Source organism: Paroedura picta, chromosome 3 (genome assembly GCF_049243985.1).
Source record: "Paroedura picta isolate Pp20150507F chromosome 3, Ppicta_v3.0, whole genome shotgun sequence".
In the NCBI taxonomy this organism is placed as follows: Eukaryota; Metazoa; Chordata; class Lepidosauria; order Squamata; family Gekkonidae; genus Paroedura; species Paroedura picta.
In genome coordinates this window covers 145,759,334-145,787,286 of record NC_135371.1, presented here as the reverse complement: position 1 = coordinate 145,787,286, position 27,953 = coordinate 145,759,334, and the positions used below count along the sequence as shown (strand labels likewise).

Genomic DNA, 27,953 nt, shown 5'->3' with positions numbered 1-27,953 from the left:
TGGCCACCAGTATTCCTTGTGTACAGACTGCCTTCATCTTTCCTATCACTTGACCTATAATAGGGAATGAGAGAGGGGAGACATAAAATCCTGTTCCCAATCAGTGGAACTGGAATGCATCTTCTAATGATTCTGGGTCACTGCCCACTAGGGAACAGAAGACTGGCACATTTGTAGATTCTGTCATGGCAAAGAGAACTGTAGCTGGGTAAGCCCAAAGACTGAGCATAGATGTATACTGAATTGACTGACCATTCATAATTGGTGGTGAATCTAACAGTGCTTCAATGAAATGAAGCTTTCGGCAAGGGGTCAGGTGGGACTTTTCTGTATTATTGCTAGTCCCAACTTCCTACAAGAGTCCAGAGTTAGGTGAATCTGGTTGGGCAGGTGTTCCCTAGATTTAACCACCAAGAGCCAATCATCTAATTAGGGAAAAGTAGAGCAACCTTGTACTCTTAGATATTACACTACCACTGCAGCAAGTCCAAAGGGCAGTGAGGCATAATGGAATAACCTGGAACTATGTATGAAATTTAGGAATTTATAATATGAAGGGTGACTTGAGAAGTGTCCCTGAGGTCCAGGAACACAAGCCAGTTTCCTAGAGGAAAGAACTCAATAACTGCCACCAAGGAGACCATATAGAATTTAGAAACTTTTATAAACTTATTTAACTTGTGAAGACCCATACTAGGATGCAACTCATGATTCTTTTTGAGGACTAGAGAAAATCTAGAAAAGAAAACACGTGTCTCCAATCCCTCTGGGACCTTAGCTACTGCTCTATTATGAAGAAGCTCCTGCAGCATCACCTTGAGCTCTGGATAAGGGTTATCAGGTGCTCTGAAGGCAATAATACTACTAAGAATAGAAGTAAACTCTAACAAGTGACCTTGAGAAACAATGGTAAAGTCCCACAAATCACTGGAAATTTGGTTCCAAGCTGGTACAAACTGGGTCAACCAGTCAGTAAACCCCACAACTTCCAGCACCCTGGAGGTGGCTAGTCAAAATTTGGGTTGTTGGGGTGGTTGTTTCTTCTCCTGTTGCTGTGGGAACTGAGAGTGATTACTCCTCTTGCACTTCTGGGGGGGGGGGGCACTGGAACCCACTCCAAGGTTACAAGTACAGTTGGAAGCTCTGCCGTGGCTGTTGAAACTGCTCCTGGAATGGTTGCTGGCCTCTACAGAAGGTGGTTGCAAACCCATGTTGCCTTTGCTGGTCTGTAACTCAAGGGCGCAGAGAAGACATTGAGAGAGTTTGCCATCTGGCGATTCTTTTTGACATCTGCCAGGATGGCATTGGTTGACTGAGAGAAGAGGGTGAATCCCTCTTAACAGTAGATTCTCCATCCTGCACTTATGTCTAATGGGAATATAGCACTCTGGATCCAAGAATGACACCTGACTGCAATTTCAGGTACTATCTCAGTGGAATGTTTCTCTGCCCTGATTTCTTGTTTAGATAAGGCATATATCCTCTCTGTTTGGATAATCTTTGTGAGAGATTTCTAGTACTCTGGCAACTTCTTGAGGTACTGGGAGAGGCTTTCCCACAAGCATAGCCGATAACCCCCCTTGATAGTCTAATCGTTAACTCTCTTGAAGTTCAATGTTGCAAAAGTGTTGACTTTCCTATCCAACTTATCAATCCTCCTAACCCTCTCTATTGTTGGGTGCATTATGCCGACCCTGGCGTTGTTGTACTTGTTGTCATGACAGAAGACGGGGGGAGGATAGTTTGACAAGAAACTTCCTGACTCCTAGAAAGCCTTGTAAAGGCTTTCAATTTTTTCGGTATAACTTGAACAGAAGCTGGCTTTGACCTGATTGGATTGGTTAGTTCCATCAAGCCTTCTATGATGAGAAACGTTACAGATCCCATAGCATCTGAATACAGGCAGCTTAAAATTTTGTCCTTTGGTCTTTCATCTGAAGTTGTCATCTCAATCTTCAGGGTCTTGGCTGTTCTAATAATCTGTTCTCTGTATAAACACTGATCTTTACTAAGGGAGATGGGAGTAGAGTCCTATACAGCGGGGGTAATCTATCTCCGGGCCGCAGCCCGGTACCAGGCTGTGAAAGCCTCGGCACCAGGCTGCCGGTGGCCGCATCTCCCCCCTTCCCCGCAGCAAGAAGCTTGCTGGGCCTTGAGCAAATCGGCTGCTTTGGCGGCCGATTCGATTGCGGCCCAGCAAGCACCACGCTGTGGGGGGGAGGCGCAGCTGCCAGCACGCTGCCGGGCACAAACGGGCATGTGTGGAGCTGCCGCACATGCCCGTTTGCGCCCCCGGTATGTGCGGCGTCCAGGACTCGCTCTCCCCCCATCCCCACAGGCTGGTCCCCAGCCTTAAAAGTTTGGGGGCCCCTGCCATACAGTATAATCCCGGGCCTGATTAGATGCTGATTCTGATCTGACTCAAGAGATGACAGAGCAGTCTCCAGTTCCCCGTTGTACAGAACCTGGAAGGATAGATGGTTCCATAAACTGGACTTGAGATAACTCAGGAACCGCAAACTAGTGAAGATCATCCCATCTTTTCACACATCAAGAACCAATCAGATCAATGCTTGTGCTCAGATATGCTTTTTGCCTTTTACGTAGGTGGTACATCAGATATCCTTGAATATGTTCATCTTTGTGCTAAGATAAAAGTGGGAGAGATCCACTTGACAACACCTTTTGCGCAGATGGGAACTTTGAGCCTTCCTCACTAACATTCAAGAAGCCTGTCTTTCCAAATGGAGATCGTGTTCTCAGTGGAGCCTTAGGCTATTTGGGGGCTAGGAACTGAGTCCAAGGTTGCAGCTGGCTTCAGAACTTTGAAACACAAGTTCTTTTTATCTCTGTGTTTGAACTTCCAGGTGGAATGAGCTCCCAGAAGAGCTAAGGGCCCTGCTGTAGCGATGATCGTTCTGCAGGACCTGGTCCTGCAGCCATTTGGTTGAGGCTGGGATGAGGAACATCTGTCAAGTCCCTCCTCTGAAGACCCCCCCCTCCTAAGGCATTGGGTCAGTGGGTCCACTGAATTTGACAGGAAGGCAGAAGGTTGGGTGGGTTTGTATTTTTAATCTTGATATAACCTGCCACAAGTTGGATGGCCTGGGAGTGGTGGTCAAAAACTAAACTAAACTAAATAAAATAATTTAGCGGGCAGTTGAAAATGCAGATGTTGAGATTCCTAAGCGGTCAAGGGGGACAGAAGAGGAACCTACTCCTCATCCTCTCGACATCCCTCGACATCATAGACGTCAGCACGAAGAATCCGAATGCCTTGAGACCAAAGGGACCAGTGGCGAGCGACAATGTCGTGAGTGGCCCCTCGACTTCGACTATCTCCTAGAAGGTGAAGGAGAGCAGGTAGGTGACATTCATCGATGGCCTGACCCTGAAGGCTCCTTAGCCAGCGACTTAGGCCTGGCTACTGTAGTTTTGGCCTTCTTCTTGAGTGGTTCAAAGGAAGCCTTACCGTGATCAGTGTTCTTGGCCAGGGGGCTGGTAAACTGGTTGGGAGCTTTAAGGGCCATCTCCCACAGGGCAGCCTTGAGTCTGCAGGCCCTCTCACCTCTGGTCTTGGGAGTAAGTTTTCAGCATGCAGAACAGCCCGAGACCAAATGGCCCTCCCAGGCACAAAAGGCAGGAGTTGTGATTGTCCTGCTGGTCCATCTTGCCCCCACACTGGAAGCACTTCTTGAAAAGGGCCATATTGTGACAAATCCAAGTTGGAATGTTAGAGAGATGGTCAAATCCAGTCCAGAAATAATAGAAGCCAAATGGTAGTCGAGATGTACGCACAGCTTACAATGGATGTCTTTTCTCCTCAGCACCAAAGAAAAGACTGAGGAGAGAGTGCTAGCTCCTCCCATATCATGTGACTTTAGGCAGGAAAGTCCCTCTGGGGTGGGAGGGTCTGGCACACTAGGGAGTCTTTCTACAAGTTTAGCTTGCAAGTTCTTTCTCTGAGACAGGCCTGCGACTATGCAGTACCCATGTGGCACAGAAGCCATGAAAATGAACAGTGGTATGACGACAGGGTCTCAGAAAGATAAAAAGCATACCTTTGTGAAGAAATTATTATTGATATACCCTACTTACATGAAGCCAACAATAGACATATATTAAATGACAGCTGAGCCGAATTTGGGAGTTTGCAAATGTCACACAAGAAAATTAAAAGCTATATAAAAAAACAACAACCCAGAGATAGATGTGTTTTTCAGCAACAGAAAGGACACCAAACATAGCTTTGGCTGAATTCTAATTTTAACCATTTATTTGCAGAAGAAAAAAAATATTCCTATCAAAGTAAGGTTTTAATCTCTCCTTATTTTCTAACTAGATTCTCAAATGAATTTCAAATATGCATATAAATGAATACTCTTGTATTTAGAAGGTCAGAAAAATTGAGACTGCTCATGCTTACCTGTCCTTGTGTTAGCTGCGTGAGTTGTGCCATAGTAAGTTTCACCTGACCCTGCTGAGGACGAGGAGGGTGCGGAGTTGTGGCTTGTGGCTGCATGTGTTGTGAAGGTGGCCCTGGAGCTGTTGCCATCTTCTGACTTGTAGACACTGTGGTAGCACTAGATACAGCTGTTGAAACAGGCTGCCCTCTGATGATCTGTGTCACTACTTGCTGGGTCTGACCTGTACAGAGACATCAATGGTGATATTAAAAAAGCATTGCTACCACAAAACACCTCTTTGAAACAAACCATATTAAAACATAACCCCAGCTAGCAAATCCCATTGACTAAATTAATGCAATCAGTGGTATGGTTTCCATGGCATGTAAAACCAGAGTGATATGCTCTGTGTATTTTAAGAAAGATTTTATGGAAGAACACACCTAGTATAGTTTACAGAAGTATCCTAGATTAATGGAATTTCATTATAACATTGGCCAGGATGCAAAGAAGCGTCCCAAGGAACTTTAATATTTTCAGGGCTGATTGATCTTAGACCCTTTAAAACATATATTTTTAATCAATAATTTATCTTTTAACCAACAAAGACCTTAAATTAATAAGGATGATGCTAAAATGATTATAAAATGAAGAAACAAACCATGGATTTCACACACTGCAAGTTTTAAAATAAAAATTAACCTACTGGCTGGGAGAATACCTTGCTGTACCACCACAGGTGTTCGAATTATGGTCTTTCCTAATGCTGACTGCTGAAGCGGTGTCCTTATAACTGTCATCCCAGGTCGGAGAGGAGTCCCAGATATTACCTATGCAAATCCACAGAAAAACATTCAACTATTTTTCTCATGATAAAGGAAAATATCTTTAAAAGTTAATCTTGCACATACTGAGACCCATCTATGAATGCTATGTTCTCAAAAGCTGTAAGTCTGCTGCTATTTAAAGACCTCGTTTCCCCTTTCACTTTGCCTTTCCCTTGTTGTTTTCCATGAAATTTTATTATTCATGTAATGTTACGCTTGTTACTTGTGAGATTTAATGCAAAATATCAAAACAGCTTTAGAAAGAAAAAAGGGCAAAAAGAAAGACAGAACAAGGGAAAGCAAAGATCAGTCGCCTAAAAGTACCTAGAAAATAATTAGAGCTTGGGGCACATTTCAAAGACAATGAGGAAAGAACAATGTCCCTTGTTTTTTATAGGTTCCAAAATCACCCCATTTATTTAAGGTGAATCCTCAACATAGATACCCATTAGAATTGTTCCTAAAGCTACACAGAAGCCAGTGTTTAATTTCTAAAATGAGAGGCACCTGGAAACCATGCCATCCAATCTAAAAACCTGTTCCAATAATCTAAGTTTAAAATATACTAGGTAGACAGAAAGGATAGATGAGCAAGTGCAGGCTGTTGCTACACTATGGTGAGCAAGATTTTTACAGCTTTAGACGTTTCCAATATGAATTCTAAACACTGGAAATAGGTTTTATCTTAAGACTTGATTATTGCCCCAAGATCAACACTGTTACCTCTATGGGCCCTGCTATGCCATGGTAATTTAAGCTGAATGCATGATGTAGATCAGTGGTCCCCAACCCGCGGCCCGCTGCCGGGCTGCGAAGGCCTTGGCGCCGGGCCGTGGCTCCCTCTCCCCGCCCCCCCACAGTAAAAAACTTCCCAGGCTGCAAGCTTGCGGCCCGGGAAGCTTCTTACTGCGGGGGGGAGAGGGAATCAGGGCCCCAGCTGCGCATGCGCACATGCACCATGTGCGGTCGAAATTGCACATGCACAAAAGTGCTGCGCATGCATGATTTTGGCTGCGCATGCATGCACGGCATGCGCAGGTGGGCAGTTGCCCTGCCGGTCCCCAGCCTCAAAAAGGTTGGGGACCACTGATGTAGGTAATTCAACAGTCCTCAGCCAGTGATATACTCCAGAGCTACAACACTCTTACTAATCCAACTAAATTTAAGCTCTCACAAAATAATTAAAGTCCACTATCACAGTGATGAAAACCCAAAATATCTTACTTGTGATGTACTAGTTGTACATACAGTCCCTGTGTTATTTGGCCTAATTGTTACAGTTGCTGTCCTTGGCTGGAATGAAGTAAAGGTTTGTTGGTTTGCTCCAGTAGTTGATGGAATGATGCCCAACACTTTTTGCTGTACTTGAACTACACCTAATAGGAAAATAATTAAGAATGCATTGATTTAAACACACCTACTAAGTCTATGGTGGTATCGTAAATATTTGAATGTAGACTTTACACACATGTGCTGGTGGTGCCCACATACAAAGAAATATTGGGAAATAATAATAAACTAGTTAAAACTAGGTTTTTGTTTAGATGTCCCATGAAGACTATTAAGTATTATTATTATGTTTCAATATGTAATCCTATAAGCATTTTTGTGAAGAAAACAGGATTTACTTCTGAGTAGACCCACTTATGACTCTTCCTTCATTGTCTTACCAACGTGTACTATGAATGTTTTCAAATGTATACAATCAAAGTATATGAACTCTCTCTAAAGGGTCTAAGATTCATCCAGAAGAGTTCTTCACCAACAAAATAATAGATTTGTAATGAAGGTGGACAGAAGGAACTACTGAGATAGTGGTAGCATGCAATCCCACTGGCTGACTCCTGGTATCTTAAGCAATGTCACACAAGAACCAAATGTTACTTAACCTCTCCTGAACAAGTAACAACATAAGAATACAATCAACTTCAGTCCACAATCAAAACATTTTCCACAATCAAAGCATTTTCCAAACTTCCAGTTGCTTTTCTATTAGTCTAAAAGCGTTTTTTAAACCATTTCATTCTGAAACACACCAGGTAATAAAAAAAGGGTAACAGTGAACAAAATGACCAAAGTGAGCACAAGCATATCAGAGATACTAGTACTATACCAGCGCTAATCCCCACTAGAGAAAATATGAACTTGGACCCCTCCTCATTTTAAAATAAATACAATCAACAGATAATTTTATTGGGAAAATATCAAAACAAAGAATTAAATTTTTGCCAACATTTTGCTCCTACCTCCTTGAGTGGCTGGTACGTTAACAGCAACTATTTTGCTGTTTGCAGGCAGAGGCAGCTTTGTTAACACTTTCCCAGCCACTGTTACTGGACTGCTTGCAATCTGAAAAGTCTGACCACTGCTGGAAATTGTTGTTGCTGATGTCGCGGCTGTGCTTGTGGCTAAGAAAACATAAATGGTGCTCAGTTTCCATTCCTAATAATTACTTATAAGCTTCTTGGGTATGTGGAATGATATGGTATACCCTGATCTTATCAGATCTTGGAAGCCAAGAAAGGGTGGTACTTGGACAGGAGACTATCAAGGACGATTTGCAGAGGAAGGCAAAGGCAAACCACCTCTGCTTCTCACTTACCTTGAAAGCCCCTTACTGGATGCAACTTAACAGCTCTTAGGTATGTACATATATATGCTTGTTTTAATTTTCGCACCTAAGGTCACAGCCAGCAACTATTACAGTGTTATTATAGAAAACTGCAGAGCAAATTCTGTGCATTCTAAATGAACCCTACAAAGAAATGCTAAATAAATTAGACTCAATTATGAGAGAAAATGGGCCAGGGAACAATATTAATATTTATAAAGTGACTAACTATTGATGGGATGGACAAAAAACCCATCTCCACTAACAGTGCTAGTCTCAAAAGCTCTGGAGCATTTAATGAAAATGTTCTTTATGACTGGTACACCATGATCTGAACAATTCTGTTGGCACTGGGTGACCCACATGATGATGCCAGGTTATGCAAAAAAGATTCTCCATACAAGCGATTCTCAGCTGCAAACCTAGCAAACCCCTGCAGCCCATTGCAGTCCATTGCTTGAGACCCTGCCTAGACCATGAATGAGCCCCAATATGAAATATGAATGCATGGTTATGAATCCATTAAAGAAAGTGCTCAGAGTTTTGGGGTTGTTTTCCTGTTGTTGTTTTTAATTTTACTAATGCAATTACCTGTTGAAGACTGGCCTTGTTTAACCCAGGTAGCAAAAGTCTGATGGAAGTTCTTGTTCTGCTGGAATGTAACTGTAGTTGGAGATCCCACTTTAGTCGCAAGCACTACTTTGGCTCCACTAGGTACAGAGCGTGGTAATGGGCCTACCACAACTTTCTGAGGAGCAGAGACTGTGGTCGTGGTACAGCTAGTTACTGTAGCTGTAGAGGCCCCACACACCACTGGCAATTGCTTCTGTTGTTCCAGACGCTTCTAGAAAAAATTAAACACAGAGGTAAAGAAAACAACTGCCAGCAGTACCATGCTCACCAATACCAGTACTTTCACTCAAGGCAAGATGAAGTATTCGTTCTCTATGTTTAGGTTCCTGGAAGCATATCTCACTGAACACAGCAGGATTTGCTTCACAAGAAACATGAATAGAACCGCAGAGCATCAAGAAACATGATGCACTGCTTCTGTGAAAATTATGTTCAATATAAATCCTTTTTCTTAAATGTCAGCATAGCCACAAGCTGTTTGAACTCCGAAGAACTAAATAATTAAATGATCTTGCTAAATACAATAGCAGAGTCCAGACTATGATGGTAAACGATCATTCACCACTACATGTAGGGACTACAGGCTAGCCTGCTCTCTCCCGACTTCTTTCATGCATGAACAAGAACTACCTCCATCTTTCCAATAAGCCAAAGTTTGGCATTACGTCTATACTGACAAATCATTATTTGTGCTGTAAACCAAGATTCTCAACCAACATTATTTATAAGTACTTAATATTGCCCATGTAGGACGGGAAAGGAGAGCAAGATTCTAAGAGTAAGCCTGAAGCTTTGTCAAAGCTATATCCAAATCATATTTTAACTTTATATATAACTCCCCCAAGCAGGAGACCAATTTGCACAAACACACACACAGAAATCTGTTTTATGACCAAAGAGACTTGTACCTTGATTAAATTGACATTATACTGGAAAAACAAAAATGCAGAGAGATTTGAGAGTATCTGGGGACCCACCTACATTAAGAATGGAGAATGTCTTAAATGCATCAGATTTTAAGGACAGCAATGTAGCTAACTAGAATTGGGATTGTTGTTAAATATGCTTTTGAAACATTATTTTATTTTTGTAAATGTTGTATGAATTATTTATTTGTTATTTGTATGTAGATGGAACACTGTTCTTAAAATTTTTAAATTAATTTTTAAAATCTGTTTTATGATCAAAATCGGGTGCTTCTACTATAATTCACAACACATCTGAACTGGTGCAGAGGCTAAGAGACTAAGCTATAAATGGCAAAGTCTCCTTTTAAAATCTCTCCTCTGCTGTGAGCATATAGGGTGGCCTCAGGGAAGTCATTCACTTTATCAGCTCCAGGCCAACATCTGCTAATCATATATGAAACACCTTGAAAACTCCCAAGATCTATATAAATGCTTACTACTATTGGGTGTGACACAGGTAATTAAGTGAAGCTTTCCATGTATCATTCTTGCTATGGTTTCCTGTGACCCCTGAAAACTCCTAGATATTACAGGACCCGCTGGAGTGATATGAGGTGTGATGCAGGAGGGTGTTCTTGGAAGGGCTCCCCGTGAATCCTTCTTATTTATTTGTAACGTTTTAAATGATACTATGATTGTGCAGATCAATGCAATGAAGATTACAAATCTGAAATAATATTAATTCTTTCCCAATACCAAGGTGCATTTTAGCCAGAATAATGGTGGAGTGCTTTGTAGTATTTCTAGATTGTTATGCAGGGATGGGTAAACAGTAATTTAGTTTAAATGGCATGCAAGACTAGGAAATGGAAAGTTTGAATGGAAAGGCATATTACTGTATGTTTAGATTCACAGTGTTTAAATATGTAAAAAAGAGTTGTGAAAGAAGTTTATAAAAGGGATAAGAGTTTTTTTTATTAGATAAACAAGGAATATTATAAGTCTCATGCCTACAGGCATGAATTACAACTAACAGGTTATGTTTGTAGCCAGAAATATATTAGGCACATATCCAATTAAGAATTTAATTTCCATTCCAACATGGGAGTATCTCTAGTTCCACCCTTGGCAAGCTGCCAGAGATTATTTTCATTTTGCTGGAGAAAACTAAGAAACTTGGTGACCTCTGCAAAGCAATCTGGATACAGCACAGCACTAAGAGAAAAGAGTTCTCCCATATGACAAAACACTTGTTATAAAAAACACAACAAATAAACTTTAGTATAGTTCTGTAGTTTCCTACTAGGAATATGAGTGTTGTTAATTATATTAAAATGTTAAGCTATTCTGACAAAGATGGAGACACTTCAATGTTGATTTAATGATGAACAAATGTAAAAAATGCAAGCTTCAACAGGCAGGACTAAGAGGCTACCCCACCTGCTGGGCAGCCAATCGCTGCTGTTTTAGTTGAGCCTCCATTTGGGCCTTGAATTCCTCAGCCTTCTTCTGCTCACTAACCTTAGCCTGTAGTTCAACTGCTTGTGCCTTTTCTTTCTCCACTCTGCCAAAGAGACAAATGGAAAATTAGTACTGAACATTGTAAAGAAATTACAAAACAAATTATTTTAAATACGACTGTTACATGACATGAACCAATTTCCTGCATTGCTGGTATGTTGCAAAACGAAAATTTTCAGTGACAGAATATTTTACTTTCAAGACTATTCTTTAGACAGAGGTACTTGTAGAAATTTTCACAGTTATTGTAGCAAGATGACTAACATTTCAATGCCGATCTGCTGCCTGTTAGAATCACTTGTGCCACCCAGCCAGTGCTTCAGTTGCTATGGCATCATGGAATCTCCATGAACATTCTAACTTGTCAGGATGCAAGACATCAGCTAAACAGTACCTATATATCAATAGTTTACATGAAGACGAATCAGTAGCCAATCTGGCTTGAGGTTAACATTTCAAATAATAAATACTGTGGTTAAGACTGTGCAAGGAAGCAAAATTGAAAAACTGAGAGATGGGAAGAAGGACCAAATTAATGGTGTCTCACTAAAAAATAAGTACTTGGCTCAGAGACAGGAATGAAATTGAGATTGGTAATGAGCCTTGGAGGGGATTATAATAAAATATAGGTGGGAAAATCAGAGCTATAAGGATATGGGATGCTGCTGATATGATAGCATGAAGAGAATGAGGGAGAGAAGCTGAAGTTTGGAAAGCTGAGAGGGAACAGATATTAAAAGTAGGTGGACAGGTGATAATATCTTGCCTGTAGTACAAGGGATCTGGTTTCAGTAGAAGAGGCATGTTCCAGTGAAAGAAAGCTTAGTATTTACTGGAAACAACATTTATAGGGTCAATCCCATTTGCGAGGATCATATCAGTAATTTACAGAAGAGCACGTTAGTACAAGGAACATCTATTTATTGATGTAAAGTGCTTTCTAGGGTGGTTATTTTTACTCCCCCAAGCATGTTTGATGTAACACAAATGAAACAGTTTTAACACAATTTTCATTCACACAAAATACAAAATCAGTAACTGGCTTCATCCACGTGAATAAAATAATTAAGTTTTGTTAATTTACCTTTCAGCAAATGCTTTTATTTCCCAGAGTTCCAATTCCTCCTCTGCTACCCAAGTTTCAATTATCACAGGGCCAGTTTGCTTTGGAGTTTCTGGCCTTTTAGGTCTCAGTGCACTTGATCGAAGACCTTTCCGCTGCGGTGTAGGAGTTTCTTTAGAAAAACAAATTTCCAGCTTAAATATTAATAGAGGTATCATAAAATAACAGTTCCCTGTATTCACAGTCCTCTATAAGTCATCTATGAGATACTTTTATTAAAAAATGTACCTTTGGGGGCTTCTGGAACACCAATGGGACAAATAATTTTCCGTATGCAATATTCTGATCGAATTCCATAAGGTCCAACGTCTCTCCGTTTGATTATTTCCGTTGTTGTAATTTCTATTTCTGATGTTTCTACAACAGTTTCAATTATTATATATTCATTAGTTGAACTTCTTAATGATCTCATCTGAAAAATTTGGACACTGAAGACCTTGCTTGAATTATATGAATTTTAATAATAAAAAGCAACACAGATTTGAATAACAATACACAGAAATAACTAACTGATTAGTAGCATAAATAAAAAGAGAAGGAATTATGCATTCAGAAGCAGAACCACACAGAACTAGAAGCCCCCGATCTTCTCAGGGAATTAAAAATCAATGACTTTTTATGAGAATTAAAAATCAATGACTTTTTATGAGATACTACCTCATTCAGTATCTTGTGCTGAAGATACGGATTGCAACCATATATATAAATGTGGCTGATGTTATCTACCAGCTAAATGACTAACAGTGTCATCAACAGTTGTGGCACCTTGAATTAAATCACCTTTTTGTAAATTTTAATTGAGCAATTCACAGATATGGGAGCCAGTTACCCTGCTAAGAGTTTTCTGTACCATACAGAGAGAGCCCGTTACACTGCTAAAATTTTTCTGTACCAAACACAGCGCCTTGGCTTACTTGAAACACAATGGAAAGTGTTAGTCACCAGCAGACAAGAGCATGTTCACTGCTGAGTGAGAGTCCAAACTGCTCATGAAAGGGATGAGAGTGTTGGGATAAAATGCAAACACCTTGTGACAGTACCTTGGTTTCCCTATTCCAGGAAACCCAGAGCCTGCATAACTTCAGACAATAGAGGATTATTAGTGTTTCAGAATATTATTATTCATTTATTATCCCTCTATCCCACCGTCATGGAATTTAAGAGGGTGCAAATAGGGTTCCCAGGAGGTCTCCTGCCCAGACACTGATGAGACCCAAACTAGCTTAGCTTCAGCAAGGTTGCGCTCAATTGTGTCTTCCAACCTTACTCTGGGTTTATATTTTTCTCTCTAAGATACAGAATTTTTCTCTATAAGTTACAGAATTTGGGCTTGTAATATGAAGTCCTCTGAACATCTGTTTTAATAGAGCCTGTTTAAGTGTTCTGCCATTGTGGACTTTTCTGTGCATAGTGAGGTTAGCTGGAGAGGGTCCTTGAAAGAAACAGCTTATGTCCTACAATTGTAATGAAGCCTGAATGCAAAGATTGGTTCTCACAATGGCAAAAAACAGCCTGGTCCAAAGTGACGGACCTATTCCAAACAGGGTGGTAATGGGCCTACCACATCCATAAACACAAACATCCCCTAAAAACAAAGTTCAGGAAAATAAACTCTCACTTGAACAGACTGAAATTCATGTAGTATGCTTGCAAGTTTTGAAGGCATCATGTTACATATTACCAGTAATCTTATAAACTAACAAGAAGTATTTCTTTAAAAGACTACCTGTACGTGTAATTCCTCCACCTGGTGGGGCTTTGGCAGCCATATCATCCCACCTCAGACATGCCCACAGTAACCGCAGCATAAGGCTCACCCCTGCCAATGATTTTACAGTTTGAAGCCGATATCTAGGAAATTAATAAAGTACAATATTGCACACTTCTGCTGTCATAAAATACACACCTCAAAATATTGGAAATCTGTTAGTTTCCTCACAATTAAATAGGGTATCTTTTCAGTTAAAGCAGTGTAACTCGCCAGCCTTTATTGCTGCATGTTCAGGCCTGCTAACTACAAGTTTATGAGCATTAATGACAAAACAAATACTGGCAAATATAAACCTATTTAATAACATCTTATGGCAAGTATTCTGGCTAGGTAGGAGAAATTGGAAAATTGTTATCAGAATCAAGTTTGTTGTATAGACATAGGCCTTTACAAAGTACAAAGACAAACATAAGCAATAAAAGCAGGTCACTAGATAATGGCACATGCATGAATCCATACAAGAGAATATCACAGATCATCAGAATGAGCCATTATCTCTCACTTCAGACCTTATCTGTCTGACATCCAGAAAAAACAGTGCGACCCTATTAGAAATGTATGGATCATTATCAGACAATAGAAGAATCATCTTCTTGAAATCTGGAATGCCAGGGGCCATCGGGGGTAATCTACTAAGAAATCTGGTTCTAAGATCCACATAAAAGTTACAGTTCAATGTATTATGGATCAGATCTTCTATTTCCCCTTTGCCGCACCTACATAAGCATTGCTCACGTGGTTGACCCTGCAGCATACGCATGCGCACTGGGTGGACATTGTGTGGAATCTCAGGCTGGTATAAGCCATCCTCAACCTCAAGGTGCATCAAATTCACTAAATATGGGGATAATTTTTGAAATATTTCGAGGGGAGCTATTTTGGATGATACAATATTGCTCCTATCTATCAGAACAGCTTTCCTATATGAACAAACCTGAAAAAGAATACTGTAAAATTGCACTCAATCCTCTATGAAACAAAATAATGCAGGCTTAAGATTTAAAAAGGGATGACAACTGAAATGCCAAATTTTCATACTAGAATACTTTTATCACATACTGAAAGCCCCCCCCCCCCAATAACTTTTTAAAGGAATCATTAACAATGTACCTCCAGGTGATACCGAAAGTTGGTCTTGGGGATGGGTATGGCCAGATATCCAAAGCAGGTTTTGCAGTATAGTTGAAACAGGGAACCTCTCTGATTCCTCCTTTTCTTGCCAGCTTCTTAAGGTCATCATTGGGCAAAACAAATATGCTCTTCTTACTACTTTTGGTAACAAATTTCCTATAAGATGGCAAGGCTGTTCCAGAACGAGTCTTTTTAGGTCTTGAAAATTTCATCAGCTTCACTTTGTCTCTTGTGGAATATTCCTTGCTGACTGTCATAGAAGTCACCAAGGTTTCTCCTGGAACAGTCAAAGAATCCATCACGGTTCTGGTAACCACAGTTTTACTATGCTCCTTTACCGAAATTACATCAACTTCGCTGTCTGCAGGAGGACTGGAAACCTTCGTTACAGTAGTTGTGGTTGTAGTAGTTATAGTGGATATGGAACAGTTTTCAGAGGATGACACCATGCTTTCTTTATCATCCTTGGTGGCTGTCAATTGGGATACTTTATAAATAGTTTTAGATTCAGTAGAAACAGTTGATGTGGTGGTCACTTCTGTAACCACAGCTTTTATTGCATTTTCTCCATTGGTATTTTCAACTTTGCTGTAGGTCTGGAGTCCATTTTGATCAGCAAAGTCGTTACTCAAGCTAGATTCCTCACCAGAAATTACAGGCGACAAGGTAGCTTTCTTTACACGTGGAGGTTCAATTTCTGTGCTTTCTGTTTCACTGCATATACTGTTCTCATTACAGGACTGTAAGGCTGGCATGGATGTGTTATGAACAGGACTAAGTTCTTCTGGAGAACACTGCTTCTTCCCACTGTTCTGGGAAGCATTATCTTGAGGCAAAACATTTTCCCCAGACTCGCCATCCAAATCCATAGCATTCTGGGCACATAACTCAGTCTCCAAGCTGTTTTTTTCATCTGTATCTTCCATAGAAATATCACCATTCATAAATGGTTTGACAGGTAAATTAGAAGAAAATGGTTTAATTAAAGGATTGCTTTTATTAATATTATTGACAATAGAATCAATATTACTCTCTCTCTGTGCAACTGACTCTCTTTTTAAGCACTGATCATTAGGCAATACTTTAAAATCAGCATCTTTTCCATTAATTTGAAACGATGTTGATTTTTCTTTTTCTACTCCAGTATCTAATTCTCCGTTTTTATTGTTATTTTTGTCAGCAATATTTTTTATTTGATCAAAGCATTTGTTTATGGAACTCGGTAAGACAAACTTTTCCTGGTCTTGCTTTTCTCCGTTTGTTTCAGCTATTTTAGATTTCACTACCTCATCAATAAGATTTGCTCCAATCATGTCAGGAATCTGAGCCTCATATGCCTTTTCTGAAATGAGCTCAGTGTGTAGTGGCTTTAGTTTTCCAAGGATTTGCTTCTGATTCAACAAAATTTTGTTTTCAGATGTCTCTTCACTACTTTCCTGAGTACCCTCTTTTACATCATTTGTTTGCCCCTCAGAATGATCTTCTAAACTGCAAGCTGCTATAGAAACACAGTCCTGCTTTTCAGATTTTAAAGCTTCATGTCCTTCCTCGGTTGAAGACACAACATCTCCTTTGCAAATGCTTTCAGGTAGCACTGGTTGAACATTTTCATACTGAGTTTCTGCTGCACTTATTTGCTCTGAACTTTTTGGTGTGTCTTTTAAGATGCCAGGTTCGTTTGCTTCTTTGCTCTCTACTGCTTTAGCATCCTTCATGATAGAGTTATCAAGATCGATTCCCTTATTCTGTGCTTGAATTTTATCTGTAGCTATGAGTTCAGACTTATTTTCATTAGTATGTTTCACTACTGAACGTTGAGAATCAGGGCACTGAACTGTAGCTACACTTGTCTCCTCCTCTAATAGTCTATTCAAACATGGCATAGATTGCTCTGATTCAGTGGCTTTGGTAACACAGAGATCGGTAGATGACAAGTGGTCCTGAACTGGATCCTCACTTGGATTTGTACCTGAAATACGGGTTCCATTTGGGGAATTTAAATCTATTTGTTTTCCATCTGCTGCCTTAGTTATTTGAAGGTCATCTATATTCTTTTGTGGACTTAGAGGTTTACAATTTGAAGAGCTGGCTTTAAGCTTAATTCTTTCTAGTCGCTGTTTTTCTTCCAGTGTAAACTGTTTCACTCTCCTTTCAAGTAGTCCATCTAATTTTGATGTTTTTACCTTCCTTTTATAACAAGTTCTTAAATGAAAACCCTCACTGACGTTGATTAAATCTACATTGATAGGGGTGTCTTCATAGTTTGCAGAGGTATCAATTTTTGCTTCATCTACTTCCATAGGTTCCTCCTTAATATCTTTATCATTTTCATCAATATCCTTCTCCACTGCAAAGAAAATATTTTTAATCAGTCAGTCATTTGGTGATGAATGTATATAAATATAGATCTAAGTAACGGATGATCATGTATTTCCATATAAACAGCACAGAAATTGGATGCTGCACCATACTGATCACAGTATTAGCATGAATATCAAATCTCCAAAAAATTATACAAAGGGGAATAAAGTCTTATGAGATTCAATGGAATATTTGCCCAACAGTGTAAACCTATACAGAATAACTCCACTGTAGTGCCACTGATTTCAATGGGCTAAGAATGAAGTAACTTTGCACAGGATTGCACACTAAGGTAATGTTCACAGATGAGTGGCATTTAGATATACTTAAGTTTTCTTAGATTGCTTGATTTTCCCCAGCAACATACAAAAAGCCATATATTAACCTACCCATCAAATGGTTAATACCTTTTTTTGCATGATCTGATTTTTCCAAATTGTTGTCAGTTTCTGCCTTTTCTTCTTTCATTTCACTTTCTTCCTTCATTTGACCCTTCTTTGTGGTCTCAGAGTTTTCAGATTCCTTTTGGTCCTTCTTTAATGGTTCACGGACATTTTTCATTTTGTCTTTCAATGAGCCAGGTTCTATTTTTACTTTTGCTGGTGTTTTTCTTTTATCCAGTTGTTTTTCTGAGATAGTATCATCCCTCTTTGCTGGTAAGAAATTACATATTTTAAAAGGGAGTAACATAAAGCTGCTCCTGAAAGTAATCCCAATAAATCAGACATGTAACCACTAATTAAAAACTAAAACAGTAGCACCTTAAAGTATTCAGAACTCAGAATTCTAAGTGAAGCAAAAGAATGTGTATTTGGGAATCTATCCTGCTTTTTCTGAAGTGCTATTTCATTAAATAATAAGAGCACTGTCCATTTCCCCCAAAACAGGAAAAAGTGAATTCAGGTATTCTGACACTTTAGGAGATAAAAGCTATTCTCAATCACCAATACAGTAGCCTAAGTAGTCATTTCTACATTGTCATCATCATATGCAGATTACAGATTCAAAATATTTTTCCTTGTTGAACCAAGGGAATTTTATGGATTACTAGTCAAGCTTCCCCTTTTGCAGGAAAGTTTAATTCAAAAATTAAAGACAATGGGTTATATTAGGGGTTCCCAAAGTGGGTAGTACACCCTTTCCCCCCAGAGTTGTTGGAAGGATCCAAGGGTGCAGTGAAGAATTTGGGGGCAGTAGGGGGTTGGTGAGGAATTTTGGGGAAGTAGGGGGGCAACAATCTGACTCTTCCTGCTGTGGCTATTTTTTCCTAGCAAGAGACGTTCCAAAATGGCTTGCCATTGCCTCCTTTTGGGTATTAGCGACTCTAGACTTTCTTGGTTTCACCCCAGATCTCCAGGAATTTCTTAACCCAGGGTTGGCAATCCTTCCCCCAAAGTCTCCATCTTTGCAAGACTGGAAAAGCCTGCTCCAACTTGCTTCTGGTCATGTGATTTTCCACTGCTTGCTTCTCTTTCTCTCTTTCCTTCCCTATTTGTCTTTCTCAATGAGGACCCAAAATGCCTTTTACAAATTACTATTACAAAATGTCTGTGTGTGTGTGTGTGTGTGTGTGTGTGTGTATGGCTGTTGCACATCAACCAAAAAAGAAATGTAGGCAATATAGTTTTTTGAATTTGCAGTGGACCTAAAACAAGGAAAGAGTGTTTGTATATGTATGAAGAGCACTAGGGATGTTGCATGGGAGCCAAGGGGGCAGCAGCCCAAAAATGTTTGGAAATCACTGGGTTAGATCCAACCCCATTAACCCAAACAACTGGGGTGCATTTAATTCCCCTTTTCCCAGCAGTCCCACGCCCTATGTTTTGTGCTACTTCTGTGTTCTGACCCTCAGGAGTACCTTTTGAAGCAAATGGGATATAACAGGAGATGGAAGTTGTGGCATGGATCTATAACCCAAATGGTCTTCTAGATTCAAGCCCATCAAGAACAAAAAATTAAATCACTTTGTGAATTCACTTGAAATCTATATGATTATTTATAACACTGCATTATACAGACAAGATAAAATGACATACACATACTATGAATTCTAAATCTTGAATAGAAATAGACTAATAAATTTTAGAAGCATTTGAAAACAAATAATATTGTGGATTTATTTTGTATGTAGTCAGCTGAACATGGCAATAATTACATGAGAAATGAAAATTTCTTATACTTACTTGGTAGTGATTTCCTGTAATTAGCATTAGTATTTCCAGGTAATCTGGGTACAAATCTATGAACATGTGTTTTACTAATCCAGATCCATCCACCATATCCTGTTACTCTATATTCTTCTCCTTTTTGTTTCCAAACCTGTTAATATTATGGAGACTCATTTTTTGCTCAAACAACTTATATTATAGTATCATCCACAAACATAATGAGTTTCTCTGGAGGCAGCCTCAGCACCCCCATACCTACCAGAGGTAAAGAGGAGAAGATTAGATAGAGGAACCTGCTGGGTAATGGCCTGCACATAGCAGAGTCATATTGTTTTAAACAAATATTACAAGGAATTATTTTAGAAGAAGAAGAGGTTGTTCCTATATGCTGTTTTTCTCTACCAGAAGGAATCTCAAAGCAGCTTACAATTGCCTTCCCTTTCTTTTCCCCACAACAGACACCCAGTGAGGTAAGTGAGGCTGATAAGAACAGCTTTATCAGTGCTATGGCGAGCCCAAGGTCACCCAACTGGCTGCATGTAGAGGGGGAGCAGGGAATCAAACTTGGCTTGTCAGATTAGAAGTTGGTGCTCCTAACCAAGCTGGCTCTCTTTATATTTAAGCTAGGACCACAGCCAGTGATAAGCAAAAATAAGATAAAGTAGAATTACAATTGTATTATAGTAACATTTCCATGGGAAGTCAACCAGTTTTGATGAGCCAGAATTTGAGAGGAAATGCCAGAAGTACATAGAAAGAGTCAAGTGAATTTCCCTTAGGGATCCTGGCATTTTTTCCAAAATATTGTAATCAACTTTCTTTAGGTGGTGGTTCAACAGGTACCCTAGATTTGTTTTAATGTGACATTTATTATTCCAAGAAATCACCCTCCTTCTAAACGGATGACTAGACAGTGAAAATGTACATATTAGTGACCACTGTGAAAAAAGGGTGCATTTTTAATACATAAGTTCCTAGGCAAAGGGTTGTTTTTATTATTTAGAGAAAAAAGATCCAGTTGTTTTTTAATATCAGTTTCAAGCATAAGAAAGGAGGCTATTTGGTCACTCAGGGAATTAATCTTGAATTCTCTGACGAGTTACAGCTATTTAGAATATCTGTGTGGTCAAAATGTCTAAAGCAGGGGTAGTCAAAGTGTGGCCCTGGCAGGGCTCATGGGAATTGTAGTCCATGGGCATCTGGAGGGCCACAGTTTGACTACCCCTGGTCTAAACTATCTGGCAACCCCTTTTCCTAAAGATAAAGGTAAAGGTATCCCCTGTGCAAGCACCGAGTCATGTCTGACCCTTGGGGTGACGCCCTCTAGCGTTTTCTTGGCATACTCAATATGGGGTGGTTTGCCAGTGCCTTCCCCAGTCATTACCCTTCCCCAGTCATTACCACCCCTTTTCCTACCCATTTCTAAATACCGGCGATCAATGTAATCAATAACATCCATAAAATAAATTTAAAAATAAATTGTTAAAATTATAAAGTTAAGATAAAATGGCAACAAGTGCTATAAAACAGGAAAACTATATTATAAAGGTTTTAAAAACTAAAAAAAATAGTTTTTTTAAAGACTTAAGAATAAGCTACAAGCCTATCACTAAAAGAGTGATTGGGTGGGGGAGGTGATTTTAAAACAACCAACTTCTGGGGAAGTCCAACTTAATTGCCACATTGATATATATTTACTAGTGAAAGAGACACTGGCAGGTTATAGGTTGCAAATTGCAGCAGAATATGCTACTTCAAACTGCCTATCCACTCACTTAGTAAATTTACAAAAAGACCAGCCTCCCTTTATACAGGCAAGCCACCTCCTCCTCCAACCCTGCCACTATAGCAGTACCTGTCTGTAAAATTTATATGGTAAAAAAAAGAAAAAAGAAAAATAGCATAATCCCCCCCAAAATAAATAAATCTTTAAGTATCTTAGAATTTTAAACACCTGAAAGCCTCTCAAGTTTCAAGAGTTCTCTCACTATGTCTTCCTCCACACTCTTGCTCATGTTAGGTAATCAAAGGAGGGAGAAAGATTAAAACCACATTGATAAGTACATACTAGAGAAAAAAGAAAATAGGCAGAACGAGAAGGTTGAAATTGGCAGATTGAGTGCAGCCTACAGATGCACTGGACAACACCTTGGTTAAATGTAACAATGGCTTGGAGCAACATCTAAATTGACAAGCCATAGTTTGTGATTTACCAGCAAGTCAAAATCAGAACCCAATATTAGAAGTGGATTGCACTATGATGATGCTTAAATTAATACTGTGATTAAAAGAATCATTCCATATTCACTGTGGTTACAGGCTAGAGTCTGCTTCCCTGCTGTATGAAGCCTCACCTGAGTAATATGTGCATTTGTTAACCAGTTCAGATTATTTTCCCTTTTAAAAGCATAAAACCTCTTTAAAGCATGAAAACAAAAACAGTTTTGTACTGCACCAGAAGCATTGCAGCAATGCAAAATTGAAATAGGGGCACACAGATGGACAGCTGTCCTTTACTAATATTGACATGGTGTAAGAATGGGTATGGCCAACTTAACTGTAGTATTTCCATCCCACCAGGAAGAAGGGTGGGTGACACAAGCTCAAGGAAATCTGCTTGAAGAAGGCTCTCCCTAACACCTTCCCCTACCAAGAAACTAGTCTATAGAGTAACTATCTGCACAGTATGACTTTATAGATAGCCTTTCCCCATAAGGAAAGACCCAGAGAAACATTAGTTGCACTCTATTCCCTGGTTAAACACAGAGCTCAGTATGACCAAATAACCAATGTCCAAAATGGCCCTATATAGTGGTTAGAGGAAGGAGGGCCTGCATCTTGGGAAGAGAAGCCAACAAGTCTTCTGAAACACAGGTACCCGTATTTTGTCCAGCAAAGGTGTAATCTGCTCATGGACTGGGCTTGAGTGTGACTATGTTCCATTATGGCATTCAGCTATTACAGCAGCCAGAGTCCAATCAAGCTCTGTCCCTCTCTTAATTTATCTTAAGATTTATTCTTGATCTTAAATGGCAGCATTACTTTTAGAAAAGCAAAGACAGCAAAAAATCACTGCAAAAGTTTAGACTTCCAACAAACAAAACTGCAGTGATGAAACAATACCTGGTGTTTGATGGGAAATGTATACTTGACCCACGTTGCTTGTTGCATGGTTTCTTCTTCCTCCTGCTTTCTTTCCTTTTTTTTAAACTTCTCCTTTTCTTCTCTTTCAATAGATGTCATTCTGCGTAGCCTTATGTTGCACAAGATACAACACCGCACATTATTCCTTCCAGCAAACTACATAATCATTTGAATGTCAGTTGTATATGAAGACTTCCACCTTACCTGGTGTGCCCTAAAGACTCCCTCCAGATCGGCAGTATGACAACTGGTTTAATTGCACACTCTAATATGGCCAAAGCTAATGCAAATTCTCTAGGTTTGCTACACATCTGAACAGCCTTGATCCAATTAGACCTACAATGGTAAAAATAAGAAATCTTTTAAGTTTCTTTCTGTACATGAAGATGACTGTAAACCACAGGACCAGCAGTTATGAAAACGGCCTTAGCACAAATGTAACAGTTTAAATAACAAGTATTAAATTCTAAAGAAATATAAGGAAAAACATAAATGAGTTCACCTGTGGGAAGCCCAGTTGGGGTGAAGAAATGAGGACGGGATGTTGTTCTCTAGCTGAATGATTGTCAGCCTCAGAGTGGATATTGTAAGAACCTTTGACCCATGAACAGATCCGTTCCATTTGAATTCCCCAGCTAGACTCAGACAGAACTTATGAGAAAGATGCCGTCTCTTGTCATGGTCTTCTCGATGCTGATGTTTGTTCAAAGCAAATGAATTTGTAGCATACTGATTATGGTAGACTCGATATTTCCCTTCTTGGCCTAGCTTGAAATAATTGTTGATGTTTCCTTTCATCACTATTTCTTTTTTGGTGTTAAATCGGGAGATTTCCCCTTGGGAATTAACCACAAGGACCTTAAAAGGGGGGAAAAAAACAGCATTATACTCCCATTATCTTTAGAACTGTACTGATGTTCAACAACAGTGGGTTAGATCCAGTACTTCTTTTAACATTGGTAAATGGCACTTTCACCAGTGGAGGAGGGAAATAGATGATTGTGCCAATTCCCCCTTCCCATTTCCATCAGTTCCCCCTTCCATCAATTCCCCCTTCCCATTTCCATCAGATTGTGCCAATTCCCCCTTCCCATTTCCATCAGATTGTGCCAATTCCCCCTTCCCATTTCCATCAGATTGTGCCAATTCCCCCTTCCCATTTCCATCAGATTGTGCCAATTCCCCCTTCCCATTTCCATCAGATTGTGCCAATTCCCCCTTCCCATTTCCATCAGATTGTGCCAATTCCCCCTTCCCATTTCCATCAGATTGTGCCAATTCCCCCTTCCCATTTCCATCAGTTAGCCATCAAGGCTAACCCATGACAACAGCACAAATGATTTTGCATTCTAGAGCAAAAAAACGCAATAACATGTTTAATAAATCTAATTCTGTTGCATTTGAGAATGGTCTTGGTGTACTAATGAAAGCTACAAAATGGCACTCTTCATTTCACTGTGCTCGTAGCAAGAGCACTTCTGAATTAAATAATACAATCTTGTGGGCTTTCTAGAAAATTCAAAATACATTTCCAACCTCTTTGCCTTCTTTAAATAGCTTATTTGCTTCATGCGCCGCAGCAGCAACCTGCTGGCTTTTCAGCTGGCTGAGCTTGCTATCTGGGTTCCGCAGCCTAGTGACCATTCGTGTTGAGCCAGGGGTGCCTCTTCCCATGCTTGGAGATTCACTTCTTTCACTATTACATTTATCCCCTATCAAAAAAAAAATCCTCCTTGAACATGTGACACACAAAGGAAATCTGTATACATTTTTCTGAAAACACAGTGATTACACAATTAAAAATGAGACCAGAATATGCTGGTAACAGGATGCATTATTTTTTTTACCTAGCTCCTCTGAGCTCTGGGATCCTCCTTCAGTGTTTCCCAATTCATCAGATATCTTCATAGATTCACTGTGCATAGAATTTAGCTCACTGCTACTGGTGTTTTCTGAATCTGGCAAGAGGGCTTCCGTAGATGAACCGATATCCAGGCTAGAAATAGTTGTTTCATCTACAAAAGGTAACTATTTTAGGTCAAGAACACTTCAAATTGTAAAACGGAAATAAAATTCTGGTCTGAATCTGCTGAAATGCCAACACAAGATAAATTCCAATATTTTCTTAGGTATAGTTTAATTGTAATTTGTTTTTATCTTTACTTCAACATACTGATGTGTAAATCCCTTCTGATCTAGCAAGACAAAGAAAAACTCTCCTTTCCAGCCCTCCTTAAGAAGGGTGTGGAAAGCTGTAGGGGAACAGCTGGAAAAGGGGATCCATGAACCAATCATGTGGGTAGAGAGTGGCTTTGGCTCCATCTACAAACCTTCTCTAATCAGGATCACAACACAAGATCACACCCCTGAGCCTGAACCATTTATTTGCACACCCTCTTGGCTGTCACATCTTTTAACAACAATATGGACAAGGATACCCACTGCATACACATGTTAAGGAATTCATCTACTTCAAATGCTTTCAGTTTGCTATTTATGTCTCTGAAGCACAGATAAGGAGTGGCGTCTGTGACTGTATCAAGAAGCCAATAACTTCAGCCATAATTCAGCCTGAGACAAGGACTCTGCAGAGTTAGTGATGGTATTGCAAATAAGAAGTGTGAATAGTGCATGTTTTTATGGTTTTTGTTAACAATAATGTAACAAGCATGATTAATATCCTCTACTTTTCACAGTTATACCACCCTCTGTACCTGAGACATCTTTGGAGGCCTCTGTTGCCAATTTCTTCTCTGCCTCACTATCCCCCGTTTCTGTCTCACACCCCATTGTGTCATTCCCTTCAGAAGTATTAGGCTCTTCCACAGAAGTGTTTGTGATGCTGCCTTCAATAGGTGATGCCATAGAGCTGCTTTTATCCAAGTCTGTTGGCTCTACAATAAAAAGAATGACAGAGCTGTATAGCTATTCTGGAAACTGCTTACCAGGCCTAATTGATTAGTTAACTAAAGCTGTCTACACCAAGCTTAACTTCACTGGAGACGATGGGTGATCTTACAGTAAGAAAATGTTTGCCTATATTACTAAATATATTGAGAATAAAGTGTAAAGAACTTAAACATCTAGAATGAAAAGCATGGCAACAAATACACTGACTGAATTATTTATCTTTACCTTCCTTTTTTTCTTTTTCAGAACTTTCTTCTGGTGGCACATCTTTATTTACATCTAGTTGTTGCTTTGGAAGGTCCTCTTTGCTGGTATCTGTATCTGTGTTGTCTTTGTTCTCAATACTGGCCTTTTCCATTTCATCAGCTGTTGAGCTCTTGTCCTCCAGTACTTCTCCTTTTCTGATTCTCATTGCTTCCATAATTTCTTCTAAAGTAAAAAATAAAAATTCAAACACCAATGCAAGCTTTGAAAGCTGAAGAGTAGAGCTATGAAGCACTAGGCAGCAAGCCCTGTAGAGTGCAATAGATCTTGGTTCCTCTTCCCCTTCCCTATGCCACTAAATCATTATAGGACCTGTGTAATACAGAAACTGAGTAGATCAGTTTTCCTCAGCTTTTTTACCATTGAGAAACTCCTGAAACATTCTTCAGGCTTCAAGAAAGTTCTAGAAAATTTATCGGGAGGAAAGCTTCTGTTGCAGACCAACACCGAACAGTCTTCCCCGCCAGGACTGCATCAGCATCCCATGTGGCTGGCATCTCCATGAAAGAGTCTTGGTTCACCAGAGGGGGCTCTGTTTCACCTTCAGACAGACCTTTAGAGACATGTCCTGTTTGCTTGTGATCTGAGCCAGATAGGCTCTCAGAAAATGTGGAAATTGACTGGAATGTGGTCTGCCCCACTGCAGATCTTCCATGTTGGCTTTTAGAAGGCTCGTGAGGCTTTCCATATTCGTCAGGGATGACATCTTGCTTCATAGGATGGCCACCATCTTCCTGATCGTCTGGACCTTCTTGTTGGTTAGTCAAAATCGGTTCTGGGTCGTATTCACTATTATCCCCAAATACAGGGATCAACATCTGACAGGCCCATATCTTAATAAGGACGGATGTTTCAGCAGTCTTAACCCCAGAAATCCCTTGGAAAAGGCATGGCATACCCTGGATGTGCACAGGCCACTAAAAGCATTATTTATATGCAGGACAGAGAACATTAGAAAAACCAACAGTGTCTCTGCCCAATATGGGCATCAAAATGTCCAAGATCAATTAGTAAAGGCCTGAGAGCTTGTATCATTAAAAGGCACAAACACAGACTATTCCTGCAGGCTTTGCAAAGCATGCCTCAGTAGGGCCCATTATGCACGGCCGCCGAAACGGCGATTTCGGGTCACATGGAAAACGCGGAGGGGGAAGACCGGTTATACACGGGGCGGGGCGCAACGGCGGCAAAACCCAGAGTAACCGATTATGCACGCGCCGATCCGGGCGCCGCTTCTGGTTGCGCCCCGCTCACCCGGAAGCTGCGCTTTCTTCCGCGTTTCACTGACGCGGCTTTTTCGGCGGCATGCACCGAAGCTGCAGCCGGTTGCAGCCGGCTCCGTGCGTTATCCGTGATTTTAGTCGCCGCCATTCCACCCCGAATGTGCGCTAAAACCCCCGTGCATAATGGGTCTAGAGGAGGTTTGCAAAGCAGCAACATAGTCCTCTATTTCCATTTTTGTGAGGCATTATAAATTCAATGTATAAAGTTCTCTTGATGCAGCATTTGGCAGGAGGGGAATGCAGCATGTTATTAACCAGGATGATGACGTACTGCTCTGGGAGGTCCCATTCAAGATGTCCTCCACCTCAGAGGGAAAACAACCATTGATTATTTACCAAGAAGGGTCCTTCTTCTCTGAGTTAAGGAGGACATCTTGCTCCTCCCATCTCATAGTCATTCAAGGCCATAGTCTACTGTCACTATATCTATCAATAATTAATTTAGAGTTAGGGTGGGGTTTTTTTTTTTTGGATTTTTACGTCAATTTATTTCAACCTTATAAACTGGGAAACTAAGTGACAGTCAAAGAGACATCTGACACATTGACTACCTGTATTCCATATTACATATCTTAAAATATATGGATCTATTCATCATAATAGAGTTTTATGAACTTTCTTTGCCTAGGGTACCACTGTAACCATGAGCACTGAACCCAAGTGTCTGCCATATGCACCGGTGCAGAGGACCGTCCTGCCTAAATCAGCTGCTGTTGAGACATACTCTAAGGTGCAGGTGAATTGTGTGGTGTGCTCCTCTTGTCATCTCTGCTGCACCTGCTAAATGACACTGGGGAGTAGTTCCTTCCTCCCGTTTTTGGGAGGGCAGGGATGTTCCCATCTTTGTTGAAGTTCTCAATGTTTTCCATTATGTCAGCCACTTTATCCTGGG

The 27,953-nt window shown here is 40.1% G+C and overlaps 1 protein-coding gene across 10 annotated transcripts in view; it reads right to left on the bottom strand.

Moving 5' to 3' along the window:
• Positions 1-27,953, bottom strand: part of BPTF (bromodomain PHD finger transcription factor) — an 85,692-nt gene that overhangs the window by 29,682 nt on the left and 28,057 nt on the right. For 3 of the 10 annotated variants that reach the window (XM_077328404.1, XM_077328406.1, XM_077328410.1), the window contains exons 4-22: positions 25,740-25,943; positions 25,319-25,498; positions 24,452-24,619; positions 24,141-24,316; positions 23,107-23,462; positions 22,809-22,940; positions 22,584-22,713; positions 19,476-19,611; positions 17,700-17,945; positions 14,911-17,278; positions 13,756-13,880; positions 12,258-12,386; positions 11,991-12,141; positions 10,826-10,949; positions 8,436-8,688; positions 7,480-7,641; positions 6,458-6,609; positions 5,113-5,236; positions 4,427-4,647 (exon numbers count right to left, since the gene is read on the bottom strand). In XM_077328404.1, the coding sequence (XP_077184519.1) occupies positions 4,427-4,647; positions 5,113-5,236; positions 6,458-6,609; positions 7,480-7,641; positions 8,436-8,688; positions 10,826-10,949; positions 11,991-12,141; positions 12,258-12,386; positions 13,756-13,880; positions 14,911-17,278; positions 17,700-17,945; positions 19,476-19,611; positions 22,584-22,713; positions 22,809-22,940; positions 23,107-23,462; positions 24,141-24,316; positions 24,452-24,619; positions 25,319-25,498; positions 25,740-25,943 (5,537 nt within the window). The remainder of the gene's footprint in view (positions 1-4,426; positions 4,648-5,112; positions 5,237-6,457; positions 6,610-7,479; positions 7,642-8,435; positions 8,689-10,825; positions 10,950-11,990; positions 12,142-12,257; positions 12,387-13,755; positions 13,881-14,910; positions 17,279-17,699; positions 17,946-19,475; positions 19,612-22,583; positions 22,714-22,808; positions 22,941-23,106; positions 23,463-24,140; positions 24,317-24,451; positions 24,620-25,318; positions 25,499-25,739; positions 25,944-27,953) is intronic. The other 7 variants (XM_077328412.1, XM_077328413.1, XM_077328405.1 and 4 more) reach the window with 6 other exon arrangements.